Consider the following 19,147-nt stretch of genomic DNA (forward strand, 5'->3'; position numbering starts at 1 on the left):
GTTCCTCCTGACAATCCACCTTTTACTCATTTTCCTCTTCATTTTCCTCCTCTTCCTCATCATTTTCCTTTTCTTTCTCCTATTTCTCTTCATCTTCTTCTTCTTCCTCTTTTCCCTTTTCATTTTCCTCTTCTTTTCCCTCATATTTATGCTGTTCCTCTTTTCCTCTTCATTTTCCTCCTCTTCCTCATCATATTCCTCTTCTTTCTCACCTTCATCTTCTTCTCCTTCATCTTTTTCCTTTTCATTTTCCTCCTTTTCCTTCTTGTATCTCTCTTCTTCTTTCTCCTGCTTGTCTTCTTCTTCCCCAATATTCCCTGGTGCCTCCTTTACATTCGGCTCTGACAATTTATAATGTGTGCCCTAAATTCTCCATATAAATCCCCGGGTCACAGGGATCCTCGTAGATTACTCAGTTGTGGATTTTTCACCTCTTTAAATCTAATGATCTGTTCACGGCAATAGGTATAAAAATCAATGAACTGTGAATCTGGGTCACTCTGACATCTGACCGACTTGTCCTTAGGAGACATTTCTGCCAAGTTCCTGTGGATGACGTCTACTCTGGCGCTGAATAAAATAGATTTTCGGAGAATTTCATCATTCGCTGCATATTTTCCTGCTTATCTCTGAGGAAGAGGGATATGCATCCAAAAGGCGGCCCAGATAAGTGCAACATCTCAGCCCGTAGGGACGGGAGCATTACAGCCGCCGATTATCAACACAGAACACCTTCTGCAAATACTGGATACCGGACTTCTTTATTCTTCACGTAAAACGTAGATCAACCTTAACCCACAATGACAATCGTATGATGAGTCCTGGACGAGAAAGGAATATTTGTACAATATTAAGGTCAGCAGCCATTTGCCAGACCTCGCGGCCCCTGATTTCATCCTGCTAGGGCTAACGCTCTGAATCCATTAATCCTAGTGACCCTGCACGCACCACTTAGCTCTGCAGTGGGTCATAACTGGGGTGAACTTTTGTAATAGAAATTGAGGGAAAACTTTCACCTCTGAAATACAGTAGTCAGAATTAGCCACAGAGTTCACACAAAAGAAGGTGACTCTGTGATGACATTGAGGAAGCAAGGTGATGTCATCATTGTAAAACAGTTTTATGTTGTTAGTAGTAGAAGGAGGTCACATCATATAGATTTATACAGCCACCACTAGAGGGAGCTCACTGCATACAGATTTATACAGCCACCACTAGGAGGAGCTCACTACATACAGATTTATACAGTCACCACTAGAGGGAGCTCACTACATATAGATTTATACAGCCACCACTAGGAGGAGCTCACTACATACAGATTTATACAGCCACCACTAGAGGGAGTTCACTACATATAGATTTATACAGCCACCACTAGGAGGAGCTCACTACATACAGATTTATACAGCCACCACTAGAGGGAGCTCACTACATATAGATTTATACAGCCACCACTAGGGGGAGCTCACTGCATACAGATTTATACAGCCACCACTAGAGGGAGCTCACTACATACAGATTTATACAGCCACCACTAGGGGGAGCTCACTACATACAGATTTATACAGCCACCACTAGAGGGAGCTCACTGCATACAGATTTATACAGCCACCACTAGAGGGAGCTCACTACATACAGATTTATACAGCCACCACTAGGAGGAGCTCACTACATACAGAATTATACAGCCGCCACTAGAGGGAGCTCACTACATACAGATTTATACAGCCACCACTAGAGGGAGCTCACTACATACAGATTTACACAGCCACCACTAGGAGCTTGTAGTCTGTGGAGGAAGGTGCTGTTTTGTGTGCTCCAGGAGAGTAACCAGTTTTTCACTCAGGAATCCCCCCCTCTCTGACCCAGGCAAGAGAGGGGTGTATTGGATGGACTGTGGGGCTGAGTCCCCGTCTCCCACCCCTCGGTCTAAGCCGGCGAGGGGTGGGAGCTCATCGCTACCGGCAAAGAGGGTCACCAGATCCGGCAAGGCCCAGAACATGGTGGAGCCCAGGAAGACCCAGGAGGGCTGCAAAGCCCCTAAGGCTGAGGCGAGGGCCACTGCGGTGTCTCCTCCCGGAGGTGAGCGGAGTACTCGCAGAGGTGCAGCGGCGCCGGTGCCGAAGGATTGGGGCACTAGGGCCGCACGGGAGCCGGTTGACAGCTATGGCTCCCGCGTCCATGCGTACCTCAGCGAGCATGAGGAGGCTGGGAAGACCCTCAGGAGACTCCGGGAGGAGATGAAGGAGGTGAGGAAGGCTGCAAGCAGAGCCTCCCGCACAGAGAAGTCTGCCCTAACAGCCAGGATATCCAGCCTGGGGATATGCATTGAGGGCATGGAAGCCCGGAGAGCGGCGATATTAAACAACAGCGGGCCCTTCCGGGAAAAGCTGGAGAATGACGACCGATTCCACAACATGGCTGCTGCAAAGGAGCCAGAGGGGTCTCGGCGTCCGACCCAGGTGGAGGAGGTGGACCATGAGGAGATGGAGGAGGCACCGTACCCACCTGGGGGCTTGGTAAGTGATCTCCAGGCCACACACAGCGGGATAGATCCAGTGCAGGTCCCACTCCCATCAGACCATAGTATTTCAGAGGATGATGGGGGTGATGCGGATGATAGCAGCAGCGATAACAGCAGCAGTGGGGGTTGCCTCGTCTTGCAGCAGATCCGTCAGCTAGAGTCCCCAGTAAATTATGCCCACCTGAAGTTTGGGGATGAGGTCTGCGGGGACGAGGCAACCGGGAGGGGGAAAAAGAAAAGAAAAAAAAGGAAGAAAACATCGGAGGAGAGGTTGGTGTTTGTCCCCCTTCCTGGGACCCCCCGAACCCGCTGTGTGGAGCCCGCTACCCACCCCGGCCCGGGACCTGCAGTGGGTCCGGTGCGAGGGAGCGGGGAGAGTACAAGTCATATGGCGCAGGTCGCCGTCTCTGCTGGTGGTAGCAGAGGGGGCGAGAGTGGGCATGCGGCTGCAAAGCCGGACAGTGTGCATGGTCTGGAGAGTGGCCCTGAGGCGGGCAGTAATAAAACCTGTGGAGGTGTCCAGGCCCGATCCTCTGTGGAAACGGGGGACGGCCTGGTGCCTGCTGCACCCGCTGACGCTCGGGGGGTAGGGGCTGTGGGTACCTTGCCGGTGGTCACCGCTCCCCGCAGTGTTGGCCGTGCGCTGTCAGCCGGGGCCGCATCATCGGCGGTGTGTGCTGTGGTGTCGGGGTCCCCCACATGCAGATCCGATGCTGGGTCAAAATCCGGGACCCCGGCACCGGTTATCATCTCGGGTGCAGCTGTAATGGCTGCGGTAATGCAGGTCCGGACGGCATCCTCGCCGAAGAAAGTCGCACCGCCGGGGTCCTCTGCATGTGTGTCACCTGTATCTGTGGGGGACCCGGTGGTGAAGTGCACACAGGAGCGTGGAGAAGGTCTGCAGGAGAGGCTGGAGCAACAGTCTGCAGCTGCCAGCACATGCTCTGCTGAAAAGCAGGGTGTGGTAATTAAACCCTGCAGTATCGATCTTAAAGGGGCAGCTGCACTGCAAACAGCAACAACCCCAGCAGAAAGCAGAAAAAAAAATGCAAAAAAAAATGTAAATAAGAATGGAAGTGGTGCAAGTGGTGTGACTAGTGTGTGTGATAATGGTGAAGGGTCAGGTGTTGGAAGGGCAGTTTCTGCTGGAGGTATGGTTGGTGTGAATGGTGCCAGCGTGGGGACTTCTAATGAAAATGGTGAGGCTGAGGTAAGTGAGGTGGAGATGGTTGACTGTGAGGTTGAGGGTTCAGGGAATATAGGGGCTGGTCCATCGTCCCTGTAAGAGGGTGAACTGTAGTCCCACTGAGAGGGCACTAGGACCCTGTGGTTTTTGCCTGTTGCAGCAGAGGACAGACCTCCCAGAGACAATGTGTGCTGCGGGGTGGGGTCTAGTGTCTCGAGTGTAAAGTGAAAGTAGGAAGTGAGAGCTGAGAGAGAAAAGGCAGGAAGAAAAGGAGAAGCTGCTGTGAGATCTTAAAAAGAGACTGTGTGGATTTACTGCAAGTGTTTTTGGAGGAAAAGAAGCTTTTGAGAGACTTTTTGTTGCTAACGTTCCCCTGGAGAAGAGCTAACCTTTTGTTTAACTCTGTGAGAGACTTGTGTTGCTAACGTTTCCTGGAGAAGAGCTAACCCTTTATCTAAGAAAAGACGGAGACTTTGCTAAGAACCCAGTACGAATTTGGAAGTCTGTGGATTCCCTGTGCATTGAGTGGAGGAACAAGTCTGGACAGACTGCTGATACAGAGACGGACGGATTGTCGTGGAACCATTCCTAGGAGCTACAGAAGCAGAGACTACATCGTGAGACCACTAACTAAGTCCCCGGCGTTTGGGCTCGGCATCGGCCGACAAGACAAGAGGAGCTTACTGTAACTTATTGGCGCTGAAGATATGAACTGGCTACAGCCTCTGCGGATTCCTGCCTGAGAGGAAATCCGTCTCAGGATACGGTACCATAGTTATAGATACCCGGGTATCTCTGCTCAGAGTGTTAAATTGTTACTTTAGAGGTGTATCTTATATTAGAGTTGTGTAAGTTATACTCAATGTGCCATTCCAGGGGCTCCCTTAATAACACTACATTCAATTTACACTTGTTCCTGTTTTTAGTTGCCTGTTAGATAAATTTCTTACTAGTCTGTTGTAGTACACAGTTCTCAGGAGACCTTTGAGTGGCACAGTGATTTCAGCTGCTGCTGAATTAGTGTATCTTTGGGGTGCATCTGCCTTAATATTCTCCATATTACCTTGATTAATTTGCCTTTGAGTAAAGACCGTTGGAGATTTCTGCCTTGGTCTTGGTTTGTGACTCACTGGATCTTATTCGGACCTCTGGTCATTACATTTTTGGCGTAGTCGGCAGGATCCAGTGTTTGTCATGGACGAGGGCAAGGGTGGAAATGACCCCGCTGTATCCGCATCCTCCTCGGGGGTTGGGGTTCCCCTGGCAGCCGCTGCGACTCCGGGAGGGTATGTGCCTGTAGGAGCTTTACTTCAGCACATGCCGAAATACGATGGGCGCAATATGGCGTTGCAAGATTGGGCTGAGAGAATCCGGAGTATTCTGCGCATGTGTAATTTGACCCCCGCGTTACGCGCTGAGCTGGCATTAAATGCACTGGAGGGTGATATTAGGCGTATGGTGATGGTGCGCCCAGAATCAGAGAGGGATACATTAGAAAAGATTTTGGAACTGTTAGAGGGGAGTTTGGGGGGCCGAGCGCGTGTGGCCCAGCTTCGGTCCCTATTCTTTAATCGTCCCCAGAGAGAGTGTGAGTCCCTGATGCAGTACTCTAATATTTTACAAGAGATGTTGAATGAGATGCAGCGACTAGACCCGGGGGCCATGGGGGCGTTCCGGGAGGTAGACCGCTTGCTCCGGGACCAATTCATCACCAGTTTAGCCCATAGACTTCTCCGGGACAAGCTGTTGGAAATGGCCCGGGTTGCACCAGAGTTATCTTTCTGGCAGATTTACCGAGCTGCAGTGGAAAGGGAAGAGAAATCAGCCTATGTTCCCGAGGGGTCAGTGAACAGTGCCCAGCTGGAGGAAGGTGTGTCATCAGGGTCGGGGGGAGAGGGGCTTGTAAGCGTGGTACAAGCTTTGCGTGCTGAGGTGAAGGAGTTGAAGCTGAAATTGTCTCAACTGACAGTTGATCCCGCCTCTACCACCTCACGGGAACCTCCTGCCCCACCCCCTGGAACGGTGACCCCGCAAATGGCCAGGTCGTCCTATCAGAATGAGTCAAGCCCTCGCCCACAAGGAACAATCACCTGCTGGAAGTGTGGCCGCCAGGGACACATCTCGCGTTACTGCCGGGCGCTTACAGCCCCTGAGACCCCGTCGCCGGCTTTAAACTTCCGGCCGCTGCCATGAGAGGGCAAGCAGCAGCGGCCCCACCCACACAAAGCCCTCGACGGAATGAACAAGATTTGTTTGCATGTAGTCCAGTGATAGAAGCAGAGTTTGAAGGGCGGAAGATGAGGTGCTTGGTTGACACGGGATCCGAATGTACTATAATGCCTCTAGAAGTATATGAGAGATACTTCAGTCGACTAGTGATTCCAGAGGATGGCCGAGTGATACGACTGACCGCCGCAAATAATGGTCAATTGTCAGTCAAAGGGATCGTGTGGATGCAACTAAAAATGTTTGGTCAAGAGCTGGGGCAGAAAGGGGTAGTACTGGTGGATCACCCCCCTAGAAGAGGGATGGAAGTGACGCTCGGAATGAACGTGCTGCGAGATTTGAATCACCAGATGTATGCCAGTGAAGGACCCCGATACTGGGCCCGTGCGACAAGACACCGACCCACACAGAGAATTCTACACCGTCTAGTGCTGAGTTGCGACTTGCTGAAAAGTGCGGTCCCAGGTGGCCGGGTGGGCCGGGTCCGAGTGACTTCGAGGGCCCCGATCCTGCTGGGACCCAGACAAGAGGAACTCTTAATGCTGCCTGTGGGAGCTGCACAGAGATTGAATGGGCTTGAAGTGCTACTTGAGCCCGCCCGAGAGGGTTCCTCATTTGCCAAGGTACATGTGGCCCGGTCTTTGGCGATTGTGAAGAATGGACGAGTGCCGGTCCGATGCATCAATGTTTTAGATGAAGCTGTTGCAATTCCCGCTGGGACCATACTGGCTGAACTGTTCGTGCCGGCAGAGAAGGTGCTGGAAAATGCAGGGTTCGAATTGCGACCAGACCAACAGTCATCCTGGACATTCGCGGTCGAGGTAGGCCGGACTGAACCTCCTACGGAGGAATGGAATGTTCATGTGATCATGGAGCAGATGGGAGTGGATCGGGAGAAGCTGACCCCCGTGCAGCTGGAGCAGTTGGAGAGAGTTTTGTGGGAACATCAAGAGACATTTTCCCGACATGGAGAGGACTTCGGGTGTACCCAGACGATTGAGCATGAGATTCCAACGGGGGATACTCCACCCATTAGAGAAAGATATCGTCAAATTCCTCCGGCGCTCTATCAAGAGGTGAAGAGCATGGTGGCCAGTATGCTGGACAACCAAGTGATCCGAGAGAGCCGGAGTCCCTGGGCGGCCCCTGTAGTCTTGGTCCGCAAGAAGGATGGGACACTCCGATTTTGTGTGGACTATCGGAAATTGAATGCCCACACCGTACGGGACGCATATCCTTTACCCCGTATTGAAGAATCCCTGTCGGCCCTGGGTAGGGCCAAGTATTTCTCAACGTTGGATTTGGCAAGCGGGTACTGGCAGGTCCCAATGGCTGAAAAAGATCGGGCCAAGACGGCGTTTGTCTTGCCAATGGGGCTCTTTGAGTTCAACCGGATGACCTTTGGCCTCGCTACCGCCCCAGGAACCTTCCAACGCCTGATGGAACATTGCTTGGGCGATCTAAATTTTGAATCAGTCCTGATATATCTAGACGACATTGTGGTGTTCGGAACCTCATTTGAAGATCATCTGGAGAAGCTGCGTCAAGTTCTCCGGCGGCTCAAGAGCTACGGCCTGAAAATAAAGCCAAAAAAATGTCAACTGTTACGAAACCAGATTGAATATTTGGGGCATCTGGTGACCCCGGACGGGGTACTACCTTTAGCCAGTAAGATTAAGGCGGTACAAGAGTGGCCACCTCCTTGTGACCTGCGAGAAGTGCGGGCCTTCCTGGGCCTAGCAGGATACTATCGGCGGTTTGTGCCTAAATTCTAACAAGTGGTGAGTCCCTTGAATGAACTTTTGAGAGGGACAGCGCTGGGTCCTCGAAATCGCCCCATTCCATGGGGGCCCCTACAGAAAAAGGCATTTGATGGAGTGAAAACCGCCCTAACGAGTGCCCCATTGCTGGCCTACGCCCGGTTTGACACCCCTTTTTTGTTGTATACCGATGGTAGTCTTCATGGGTTGGGGGCAGTACTAGCACAGGTGCAGGACGGCCGAGAACGAGTGATTTCTTATGGCAGCAGATCTTTAAGAGACTCCGAGCGAAATTCGGCTAACTACAGCTCATTCCGGCTGGAATTGCTGGCCCTGTTGTGGGCAATGACAGAACGCTTCGCCGAGTAGCTAACAGGGGCTGAGGTGCTAGTCATGACAGATAACAACCCGCTAGCTCACTTAGAGAATGCAAAACTGGGGGCGTTGGAGCAGCGGTGGGTCGCCAGACTGGCCAAGTTCAATTACCGCATTAAATTTCGCTCTGGTCGAGAGAACGGCAATGCAGATGCATTGTCAAGGGTGCCCCTTGGGTCATCCGGGGAAGATGTTGACGAACAACTTGAGAATACTGAAACTCCAGCTTTGGGGCAGATACCTATCTTCCAAAGTGTGGTACACTCAAGTGGGGTGGCCACCGGGATGCCCTGTGTCCTGGGTAAAACACCCTCAGATTGGACAAGAGTCCAGGATGAGTGTCCGGACATTGCACTTGTGCGCCGTTGGGTACAAAACAAGGCCTGGCCCAGTGCAGAGGACAAGGCTCAGTTGTCCATGGAAGGAATGAAACTCCTTCGACAATGGGATAAATTGTGTGTGGAGCAAGGTCTTTTGTATCGTAAGGTGTACCTGCCATCGGAGCTGCAGCATCGGTACCAACTGATAATTCCTGTGGGGATGGGGCCAGTGGTCGCTCGTGAGGCGCATGAGAAGGGGGCCCATTTTGGAAGTGAAAAGACACTTCAGTGGTTGCAGCGAGTCCTCTACTGCCCTGAGTTGGGAGGGATGGTGGCCGACGCGTGTCGGCAGTGCCGAATTTGTGGGCTCAACAAAAGCCCTGAGCAGCGGGCTCCCACACAGTCTATTAAGACTTCAGCTCCACTGGAGCTACTCATGATTGACTACGTGTTGATAGGGTACTCTACGTCAGGGTACTCCTATTGCCTGGTGATGACAGATCACTTTACCAAGTATGCTGTAGCGGTGCCGACAAGAGATCAGACGGCCAAGTCGGCGGCTGAGGCAGTGTGCCGACATTTCTTCCATTCTTCCAAGTGTTCGGGTGTCCGCAGAGAATACATTCAGATCAAGGGGCCTGCTTTCAGGGGACGCTGATGAAAGAGTTGCACCAGCTCTATGGTATCGAGCAGTCGAGAACAACGCCTTACCACCCTCAGGGTAACGGGGCGTGTGAGCGTTTTAATCGGACCCTGTTGCAAATGTTGAGGTCCTTAGAGAGTCAGCAACAGACATGCTGGCCTGAGTATCTCCCCGAATTGATGTGGGCTTACAATAACAGGGTGCACAGTACTACTGGTTACTCACCACACATGTTGATGTTTGGTAGACCTGGCCGAGACATTGAGGATTTGAACATGCCAGATCCCTCCTCCGCCCCCCTTCGGACTGCATCCGAGTGGGTACGAGAGCATCGGCGGCGGTTGAGGGTGGTGCATCAGGTGGTGGGCGACCGCCTTCGACAGGTGGTCCATAAGGACACGCGACCTGTACAAACAGAGCTGTTCTCTCCGGGGGACAGAGTGTTGGTGAGGACAAAACGACGGTCAGGAAAGCTGAGTGACCGATGGGAGGCGATACCGTATCTGATAAAACAACAGGTGAACCCTGAGATTCCAGTGTACGAGGTCGAACCAGTGGGGACAGGGGGGCCAACCCGTAATTTGCATCGTAACATGTTACAACGGTGCTGGTTTGAAGATTCGGCGCCTACCCCCCTAGAGCCAGAGGCCATGTTCCAAGGGGCGGAAGCTCTGAATGAACTTGAGTTTGATGGTGTGCTTACTCCTGCGCCTGCTTATTTGCCTCCTGTGACCGATCTGGCCTCGGGTGATGAGAATGTTGGGGATATGGAGGATGTTGTTGAGGAGAGTGCATCAACTATATCAATAGTAAAAGAATAAAAACTGAAAATGTAGGCCCCTTAAAAAATAGTGAGGAAAGAATGGTTGTAGATGACGAGGAAAAAGCTAACATATTAAACACCTTCTTCTCCACGGTATTCACGGTGGAAAATGAAATGCTAGGTGAAATCCCAAGAAACAATGGAAACCCTATATTAAGGGTCACCAATCTAACCCAAGAAGAGGTGCGAAACCGGCTAAATAAGATTAAAATAGATAAATCTCCGGGTCCGGATGGCATACACCCACGAGTACTAAGAGAACTAAGTAATGTAATAGATAAACCATTATTTCTTATTTTTAGTGACTCTATAGCGACAGGGTCTGTTCCGCAGGACTGGCGCATAGCAAATGTGGTGCCAATATTCAAAAAGGGCTCTAAAAGTGAACCTGGAAATTATAGGCCAGTAAGTCTAACCTCTATTGTTGGTAAAATATTTGAAGGGTTTCTGAGGGATGTTATTCTGGATTATCTCAATGAGAATAACTGTTTAACTCCATATCAGCATGGGTTTATGAGAAATCGCTCCTGTCAAACCAATCTAATCAGTTTTTATGAAGAGGTAAGCTATAGGCTGGACCACGGTGAGTCATTGGACGTGGTATATCTCGATTTTTCCAAAGCGTTTGATACCGTGCCGCACAAGAGGTTGGTACACAAAATGAGAATGCTTGGTCTGGGGGAAAATGTGTGTAAATGGGTTAGTAACTGGCTTAGTGATAGAAAGCAGAGGGTGGTTATAAATGGTATAGTCTCTAACTGGGTCGCTGTGACCAGTGGGGTACCGCAGGGGTCGGTATTGGGACCTGTTCTCTTCAACATATTCATTAATGATCTGGTAGAAGGTTTACACAGTAAAATATCGATATTTGCAGATGATACAAAACTATGTAAAGCAGTTAATACAAGAGAAGATAGTATTCTGCTACAGATGGATCTGGATAAGTTGGAAACTTGGGCTGAAAGGTGGCAGATGAGGTTTAACAATGATAAATGTAAGGTTATACACATGGGAAGAGGGAATCAATATCACCATTACACACTGAACGGGAAACCACTGGGTAAATCTGACAGGGAGAAGGACTTGGGGATCCTAGTTAATGATAAACTTACCTGGAGCAGCCAGTGCCAGGCAGCAGCTGCCAAGGCAAACAGGATCATGGGGTGCATTAAAAGAGGTCTGGATACACATGATGAGAGCATTATACTGCCTCTGTACAAATCCCTAGTTAGACCGCACATGGAGTACTGTGTCCAGTTTTGGGCACCGGTGCTCAGGAAGGATATAATGGAACTAGAGAGAGTACAAAGGAGGGCAACAAAATTAATAAAGGGGATGGGAGAACTACAATACCCAGATAGATTAGCGAAATTAGGATTATTTAGTCTAGAAAAAAGACGACTGAGGGGCGATCTAATAACCATGTATAAGTATATAAGGGGACAATACAAATATCTCGCTGAGGATCTGTTTATACCAAGGAAGGTGACGGGCACAAGGGGGCATTCTTTGCGTCTGGAGGAGAGAAGGTTTTTCCACCAACATAGAAGAGGATTCTTTACTGTTAGGGCAGTGAGAATCTGGAATTGCTTGCCTGAGGAGGTGGTGATGGCGAACTCAGTCGAGGGGTTCAAGAGAGGCCTGGATGTCTTCCTGGAGCAGAACAATATTGTATCATACAATTATTAGGTTCTGTAGAAGGACGTAGATCTGGGTATTTATTATGATGGAATATAGGCTGAACTGGATGGACAAATGTCTTTTTTCGGCCTTACTAACTATGTTACTATGTTACTATGTTACTATGTAGGTCAACTGCTTGGTCCTGACGCTGTATCACAGGACATCGAGCCGCAGGAGGAGACAACTCCACTTACGCCCACTAACACGACCACGGAAGAGACTCTAGCTCCCTCTAAGGTCGCACCTGTTGATGTAGGCCTCAGAAGAACTACACGATCTACGGCAGGAATACCGCCTCAGCGATATGCTCAAGATGAATTTGAGTGGGAAGGTATGTCGAGGACGCCAACCTCTAGTGGGGTGGCATGTAAGAGGGTGAACTGTAGTCCCACTGAGAGGGCACTAGGACCCTGTGGTTTTTGCCTGTTGCAGCAGAGGACAGACCTCCCAGAGACAATGTGTGCTGCGGGGTGGGGTCTAGTGTCTCGAGTGTAAAGTGAAAGTAGGAAGTGAGAGCTGAGAGAGAAAAGGCGGGAAGAAAAGGAGAAGCTGCTGTGAGATCTTAAAAAGAGACTGTGTGGATTTACTGCAAGTGTTTTTGGAGGAAAAGAAGCTTTTGAGAGACTTTTTGTTGCTAACGTTCCCCTGGAGAAGAGCTAACCTTTTGTTTAACTCTGTGAGAGACTTGTGTTGCTAACGTTTCCTGGAGAAGAGCTAACCCTTTATCTAAGAAAAGACGGAGACTTTGCTAAGAACCCAGTACGAATTTGGAAGTCTGTGGATTCCCTGTGCATTGAGTGGAGGAACAAGTCTGGACAGACTGCTGATACAGAGACGGACGGATTGTCGTGGAACCATTCCTAGGAGCTACAGAAGCAGAGACTACATCGTGAGACCACTAACTAAGTCCCCGGCGTTTGGGCTCGGCATCGGCCGACAAGACAAGAGGAGCTTGCTGTAACTTATTGGCGCTGAAGATATGAACTGGCTACAGCCTCTGCGGATTCCTGCCTGAGAGGAAATCCATCTCAGGATACGGTACCATAGTTATAGATACCCGGGTATCTCTGCTCAGAGTGTTAAATTGTTACTTTAGAGGTGTATCTTATATTAGAGTTGTGTAAGTTATACTCAATGTGCCATTCCAGGGGCTCCCTTAATAACACTACATTCAATTTACACTTGTTCCTGTTTTTAGTTACCTGTTAGATAAATTTCTTACTAGTCTGTTGTAGTACACAGTTCTCAGGAGACCTTTGAGTGGCACAGTGATTTCAGCTGCTGCTGAATTAGTGTATCTTTGGGGTGCATCTGCCTTAATATTCTCCATATTACCTTGATTAATTTGCCTTTGAGTAAATACCGTTGGAGATTTCTGCCTTGGTCTTGGTTTGTGACTCACTGGATCTTATTCGGACCTCTGGTCATTACAGTCCCCATCACCTGCAGCAGCCATTAGTTATGCGGCTGCTGCCGCTGGGGTTCCACAGGGGTCTTCCTCATCTCCGGACCCAGGGAATGAAGCTTTTCGCCGCCGTTTCCTGGAGGCCCTCAAAAAAGGGGAGCAGACGATCAATGTAGAGGGAAGAGAGGTGGCGTTGTCCTACTGGCTAGATAAGTTTGGTCTAGCTGCCTTCCAAGAGAAAAGGGGGGGGGGAGACCGTGTGGTCCCTCCCGACAGCCGGGCAGGGGGTCTCCAGGAGAAATGTGGTTCGTCTTCGCTGGAGGGGCGATGAAGCGTGTCCATCCAGGACAAATGTGGTGAAGCTCCTCATGAAGATGGACTTCAGGGCTATTGACATCTTTGCTCTGATACATCCTTTTGGGACCTCCACCTTTGATATCAGCTTTGTTCGGCCGGAGGGCTTGGAGCTCTTTTGGTCGAATTATGAGCTGGTAAAAGAGGAGCCCGGCTGGCGAGGTTTCGCCGTGGAAGCAATTTCTTGCCAAAGTGGGCCGAAGAAAGTGACCGTTTTAACATGTAATGAGTCTCTTTCTGGCGTTGACATAATGACCTGGTTGAGTCGGTACGGCAAGGTTGTGGAGGTCCCGAAGAAGAACCGGGACGATTTTGGTATCTGGTCAGGGGGCTGGACCTTCATGGTAAAGTTGAAGCGTTCAGGGGGCACTGTCACCCACATCCCTTCCTCGGCTTTTCTGGGAAGGGATCGGATTCTGGTCTTCTACCAGGGGCAGCCGAAGGTATGCCACAGGTGCGGTGATCCTCGCCACTTCAGCGCGGGCTGCAAGGTGCAGAAATGTGCCTTGTGTGGCGAGGTAGGTCACCTCGCCGCATCCTGTGGTGTCATTCGATGTCACCTGTGTGGTGATCTAGGTCACCCGTTCAGCTGCTGCCCTCGTTCCTTCTCTAATGCCATGGCCAGCCGGGCGGAGGGGAGCCGTGAGGAAGTTCCTGGCGGTGCAACTTCTGCAGAGGTTGGAGGTGGTAGCGGGGGAGGAGCTGAGGGGCCGATGAGGAATGGCAGGGCTAGGGGCCCCTCTTACCAGCGGAGGCAGGCAAGGCGTCAGGAGGGCAGGGGGCAGGAGGAGCCTCAGGAAACTGGGGTAATGGCTGCCCCCTCCTCCGAGGCGACAGCCCATGTCACTGAGGCCCCGGGGGAGGAAGCGGTGAATGAGGAGATCAGACGGGTGGAGAATGAGGAAGCGGCTGATCTCTCAGATGCCTCTCAATATGAAAGTTTTGATGAGGATGGAGGGGAACAGCCAAAAGAAATGGGTGACAAGGGTACCAAGAGTGCCAAGAGTGCCAAAAGTAAAAAAAAGAAGAAAAAAGGTGGAAAATCTTCTTCCCTGACCAAGGTGCCTAAGGAAGGTCCCACCAACTCCCCTCTGATCCCTCTCTCCAACCGGTTCCAAGCCCTTGACGATCCTGCTGAGATGGGAGTCGGGGGTGAGGTTCCGGAGGTAACATCGGGAGGGCCTTTGGGAGGCGGGGGAGTCCCTTCTCCGGGGGGTGTGTCTTCCTCGGGAGGTGGGGACGACCCTGGGTCCGGAGATGAGAAAGAGGTGGGAGGGATGGATACCTCTGTCTCTCTGAAAAGAAGAGGGGGGGCTTCATCATCCGGAGATGAGCGGGCTAAGAAAAAAGGTGGGGTGAAGAAAAAGGCCATCTAACTCGATCACTCATGATGGCGGCACCCACCCCGTTGACTCTAGCGACCATTAATGTCGCTAGTATAAAGTCTGATGCGGCTAGATTTGCGGCCTTTGATTTTCTCACCCGATTTGAGGCTGAAATTTTGTTTTTGCAGGAGACCAGGCTTACGGATATGGGGGCCATACGCAAGGCGAAGAACGAGTGGAGGTGCGGGTCTTCGTACTGGTCTCTTGCGGCCGAGCCGTGTAGCGGGGTGGCAGTCCTTTTTAAGACTGCATCGGTTGAATGCCAGAGAGTTATCGAGGTAGAAATGGGGAGGTGCCTGGTCTTAGACGTCTTCATGAGGGGACAGGAGCTTCGGCTCATTAACATCTATGGTCCGCAGTCAAAGTGGGACCGTAAATGTCTCTTCCTGAAGATTAAGCCCTATCTTTTTACGAGTCGGCAGGTGGTCTTTGGAGGTGACTTTAACACTGTCACAAGGCTTCGTGATAGGGGAGGCTCCATTGACCGGCTGGCTTATGATAGTAATACTCTTAATAGCATAGCTAGTGACGCTCGCCTGGTGGATGTCCACATCCGGCACACCCCAGGTCATTGTGGTTTCACCTTTCATAGAGGTAATTGTAGGTCTAGGATAGACAGGTTTCTTTTAAAGGAGGAAGCCATCTCTTCAGCAGTGTCCGTTGTTGAGGTGGAGTTCTCCGATCACTGTCTGATTTCTTTTTCTCTGAATGTTTCAGAAACCCCTCGGATGGGAAGGGGACTATGGAAGCTGAATTCGTCCCTCTTGGAAGAAGCAGAGATAAGACAATCCTTTGAGGACTTTCTTCAGAGCCAGGTACCGCTTTTGGATCTCTGTAGCGATAAGTCAGAGTGGTGGGAGATGTTCAAAGATCGGGTTGCGAGTTTCTTCCACCAGCTCTCGAGCCTCAGGAGCCTGTGCAGGTACCGCCTGTGTCAGGAACTGAGGAGGAAACTCGAAAATCTCGTCTCGGCTGGAGGTGACCGTGAGGAGATCTCCAGAGTGAAGTCTTTACTCAAGAGGTGTCAGTACGATAGGCACACATCTTTGGTTTTTGAGAGGGATTTCGGGAGGTACCACTCGCCTGACCCCTACAGAAACTGTAAGATGTCAGTGAGTTGTAAGGTGGTGACAGGTTTGGTCGACGATACGGGTTCCCTGAAAAGATCCAAATCAGGGATCCTGGAGGTGATCAGATCTTTCTACTCACACCTCTTGGGGAAGAGGGATCTGGATCGGAACGTGATGTCGGCTTTCCTGGCCGAGGCCATCCCTGAGCCAGGGGATGACCCCTCGCTTCACGTTTTGACAGAACCAATCAGGGAAGAGGAAGTGCGACTGGCCATTGATGGGCTTCGGCCTAAGAAATCGCCAGGTCCGGATGGCTTAACATCCGAGTTTTATAAGACCTTTAGGGACTCCTTGGTCCCTCTCTTGACTGAGGTGTTTAACGAGTGTCTCTCCTCGGGCGCTCTTTCCCAGTCGATGAGGCAGTCTGCCCTGATTATCCTGTCAAAGGGTAAGGACCCGTCCCGTATTGAGAATTGGCGTCCCATAGCGCTTCTCAATACGGACCGGAAGGTTCTGGCAAAGGTGCTGTTCAAACGGCTGGTGAAGTTTGCACCCCGGCTCCTTTCGGGGGCCCAGCACTGCTCTGTTCCAGGCCGCAGTACGTTTAGTGCTGTGCTCGGTGTCCGAGAGGCAGTGGAGCAGGGTAGGGCAGGTCACTGGAAGGGGTACTTGCTGTCCTTAGACCAGGCGAAGGCTTTTGATCGGGTTAACCATGAGTACCTCTGGTCCGTCCTTCTGAGGTACGGTCTGCCTGGGGGGTTTGTAAATTGGCTAAAGATCTTGTACGCGGGGGCAGAGACTTTCCCGCTCGTGAATGGTTGGTCTGGCCGCCCTTTTGAGGTTGGGTCTGGGGTCCGCCAGGGCTGTCCATTGAGCCCGCTGTTATACGTGTTCGCGATAGATCCCCTTTTAAGGAGGATTGAGCGTGGGCCGTTGGCGGGAGTCAGGATGGACCAGGTGGCCCCGGAAGCCACTCTGAGGGTGGTAGCGTATGCCGATGACGTCTCCCTTTTCGTGTCCTCGGGTGAGGAGGCGGAGTGGGTCATGTCTGAGGTTGATCGCTACTCGGAGGCTTCTGGGTCCAGAATTAATCAGGAAAAGTGTGAGAGTCTCTGGCTGGGAGGGGGAGACCCTAGTTTTGGTCTCCCGGACACTCTTCCAGAGCCCCAGGCATCGGCAAAAATCCTAGGCATCGAATTTGGCCCTGGGGACTACCCCCAGCAAAATTGGGAGGGCAGACTTAAGATCGCCGCCCAGAAGGTGGACCAATGGAAGGGTTGGTCTTTGACCCTGAGGGAAAGGGTTAGCCTGGTTAAGGGTTTTTTGCTACCCTTGTTAATATACCTGGGCAGCGTCTGCATGTTGCCAGAGCCGCTCTGGACATGGGTCTACAGCCTGTTTTTCCAGATGTTATGGGGAAATAGGCTGAACCTAGTCAAGCGGGAGGTCACATATTGCACAAGGAGACTAGGAGGGTTGGGTATGGTCAACCCAGTGGTGTTTCTAATAAACACTTTTGTCAAGACTAACATCGCCAACCTCTGGTCAGAGAGGGCTCCTCCGTGGGTATTCTCCTGCAGGGGATGGCTTCGGCCCTTCTTCCAGGAATGGGAGACAGGAGGGCAAGTGAAGGACCTGCGCACACCGCACGGGCATCTCCCGGCTTACGCTACCCCGGTTCTGAAGGTGATCCGCCGGTGGGGTCTGGGAATGTGGGAGATCAGGACCATGTCGAGGAAATTCCTTGACAGGAGGGTTCTGTTGACCCATTTCCAGAAGCCTCTGGTGCTCAAAGATTGCCCAAGTCGGGATCTGGAGGGTGGGCTGAGGTTATTGAAATCTACACGGGTCCCCTTGAAGTTTTGGGACTTGGCTTGGCGCTGCTTCCATGGGAAACTGTACGTAAGGGACAACCTGAAGTGTAGGAACTCCGATGATCGGGGTTGTCCCCGTGAGGGGTGTTGCGACGCACTGGAAAGCATGGAGCACTTCCTCCTTCAGTGTCCTTTTAATACAGGGGTCTACAACAGGGTAGGTGCTTCCATAGGCTGGCCTCGGCTGGCACACCTTTCCTATGCGGAGTGGGCGTATGGGGCATTCGGATCCCTGGGTGGCCAAGATCGGGGCACTTTATTTCTAGTCAGTTTAGTCGTCAGGTTTTACACATGGAACGCACGGTGCTTAGTGTCAACTCAGCAGAAAATCCTCCCCCGGGACGAGGTTGTTAGGAACATTCTGGGTGGCCTGGTGAAGGTGCGCTCTCTGGAGTGTGACAGGCTAGGTGCAGCGAGGGCCTCTCTTCTCTGGAGAGGGTTCTCATTTAATGTACCTAGGGCTTAGATAAGCACGTAAATGGTAGGGACAGGTAGATAGCCTCAGTAGGGACAGGTAGATAGTTAGGGACAGGACAGGGACAGCCCAGGGACAGTTAGGTAGGCACGCGGTGAGTTAGGTAGGGTAGTAGGGTCAGGCAGGGAGAGACAGGGAAAGGTAGGTAGAAAAAATAGGGGCAGATGTCTAGACAGGTAGGGACGGCTGGTAGAGTAAGGATTGCTAGGGTAGAAGCCTGTCATCTCCGGTTTCCCGGTGGCGGGCTGGGGCTTTTCACGATCAGATTTTTGTTTTGCAGAAGTGAATTACTGATATAGGGCTTACAGGCACCAATCCTGGCTCTGGGTAAGTGTTGTGTATATATAGAGTAATGTAGCAGTGTATTGTAAGGGTTAATGCACCTGTCTTGTAAGCAAGAGGTTATGAGTTCCTCGGTGAGGTTATTTTTGTATTGTGTGGGTGTTTTTTGTGGTGGGGGGGAGAGGTTTGGTGGTAGGTTGTTTATGGTTGTATTTGCTGTGTAAAAAGGAAAAAAAAAAAAAGGAAAAAAATAATAATAATTAACCCCTTTCTGCCATTAGACGTACTATTGCGTCCATGTGGGGTGGGCTTTACTTCCCAAGGACGCAATAGTACGTCATATGCGATCGGCAGCGCTCACGGGGGGAGCGCCGCCGATCGCGGCCGGGTGTCAGCTGTTTATCGCAGCTGACATCCGGCACTATGTGCCAGGAGCGGTCACGGACCGCCCCCGGCACATTAACCCCCGGCACACCGCGATCAAAGATGATCGCGATGTGCCGGCGGTACAGGGAAGCACCGCGCAGGGAGGGGGCTCCCTGCGGGCTTCCCTGAGCCCCCCGCAGCAACGCGATGTGATCGCGTTGCTGCGAGGGTCTCACCTCCCTCCCTGCTCCCTCCAGCCCCGGATCCAAGATGGCCGCGGATCCGGGTCCTGCAGGGAGGGAGGTGGCTTCACAGAGCACTGTGAAGGCTGCAGCGCTGCATGTCAGATCAGTGATCTGACAGAGTGCTGTGCAAACTGTCAGATCACTGATCTGT

At 51.4% G+C, this 19,147-nt stretch overlaps 1 protein-coding gene across 2 annotated transcripts; it reads left to right on the forward strand.

Annotated features, from left to right (window-relative positions):
* Positions 1-1,888: 1,888 nt before the first annotated feature.
* LOC138658654 (uncharacterized) lies at positions 1,889-18,541 on the forward strand. 2 transcript variants are annotated; one of them, XR_011317493.1, is made up of 3 exons: positions 1,889-2,519; positions 15,402-15,499; positions 18,384-18,541. XR_011317493.1 is itself a non-coding variant. In XM_069745855.1 (2 exons), the coding sequence occupies exons 1-2, from the start codon at positions 1,890-1,892 to the stop codon at positions 15,435-15,437; spliced, it is 666 nt and encodes a 221-aa protein (XP_069601956.1). In that variant the 5' UTR covers position 1,889; the 3' UTR covers positions 15,438-15,558. The 2 variants fall into 2 exon arrangements, 1 of the variants encoding a protein (XP_069601956.1); XM_069745855.1 differs by lacking the exon at positions 18,384-18,541 and having other exon boundaries at positions 15,402-15,558.
* The last annotated feature ends 606 nt before the right edge of the window (positions 18,542-19,147 follow it).

The sequence above is a fragment of the Ranitomeya imitator genome, chromosome 1, assembly GCF_032444005.1.
Source record: "Ranitomeya imitator isolate aRanImi1 chromosome 1, aRanImi1.pri, whole genome shotgun sequence".
Classification (NCBI taxonomy): domain Eukaryota; kingdom Metazoa; phylum Chordata; class Amphibia; order Anura; family Dendrobatidae; genus Ranitomeya; species Ranitomeya imitator.

Coding starts and splice junctions, on each gene's coding strand:
- LOC138658654 (XM_069745855.1), top strand. CDS start 1,890: ATGGACTGTGGGGCTGAGTCCCCGTCTCCCACCCCTCGGTCTAAGCCG. Junction 2,520..15,401: donor CGTACCCACCTGGGGGCTTG/GTAAGTGATCTC, acceptor TGAATGTTTCAG/AAACCCCTCGGATGGGAAGG.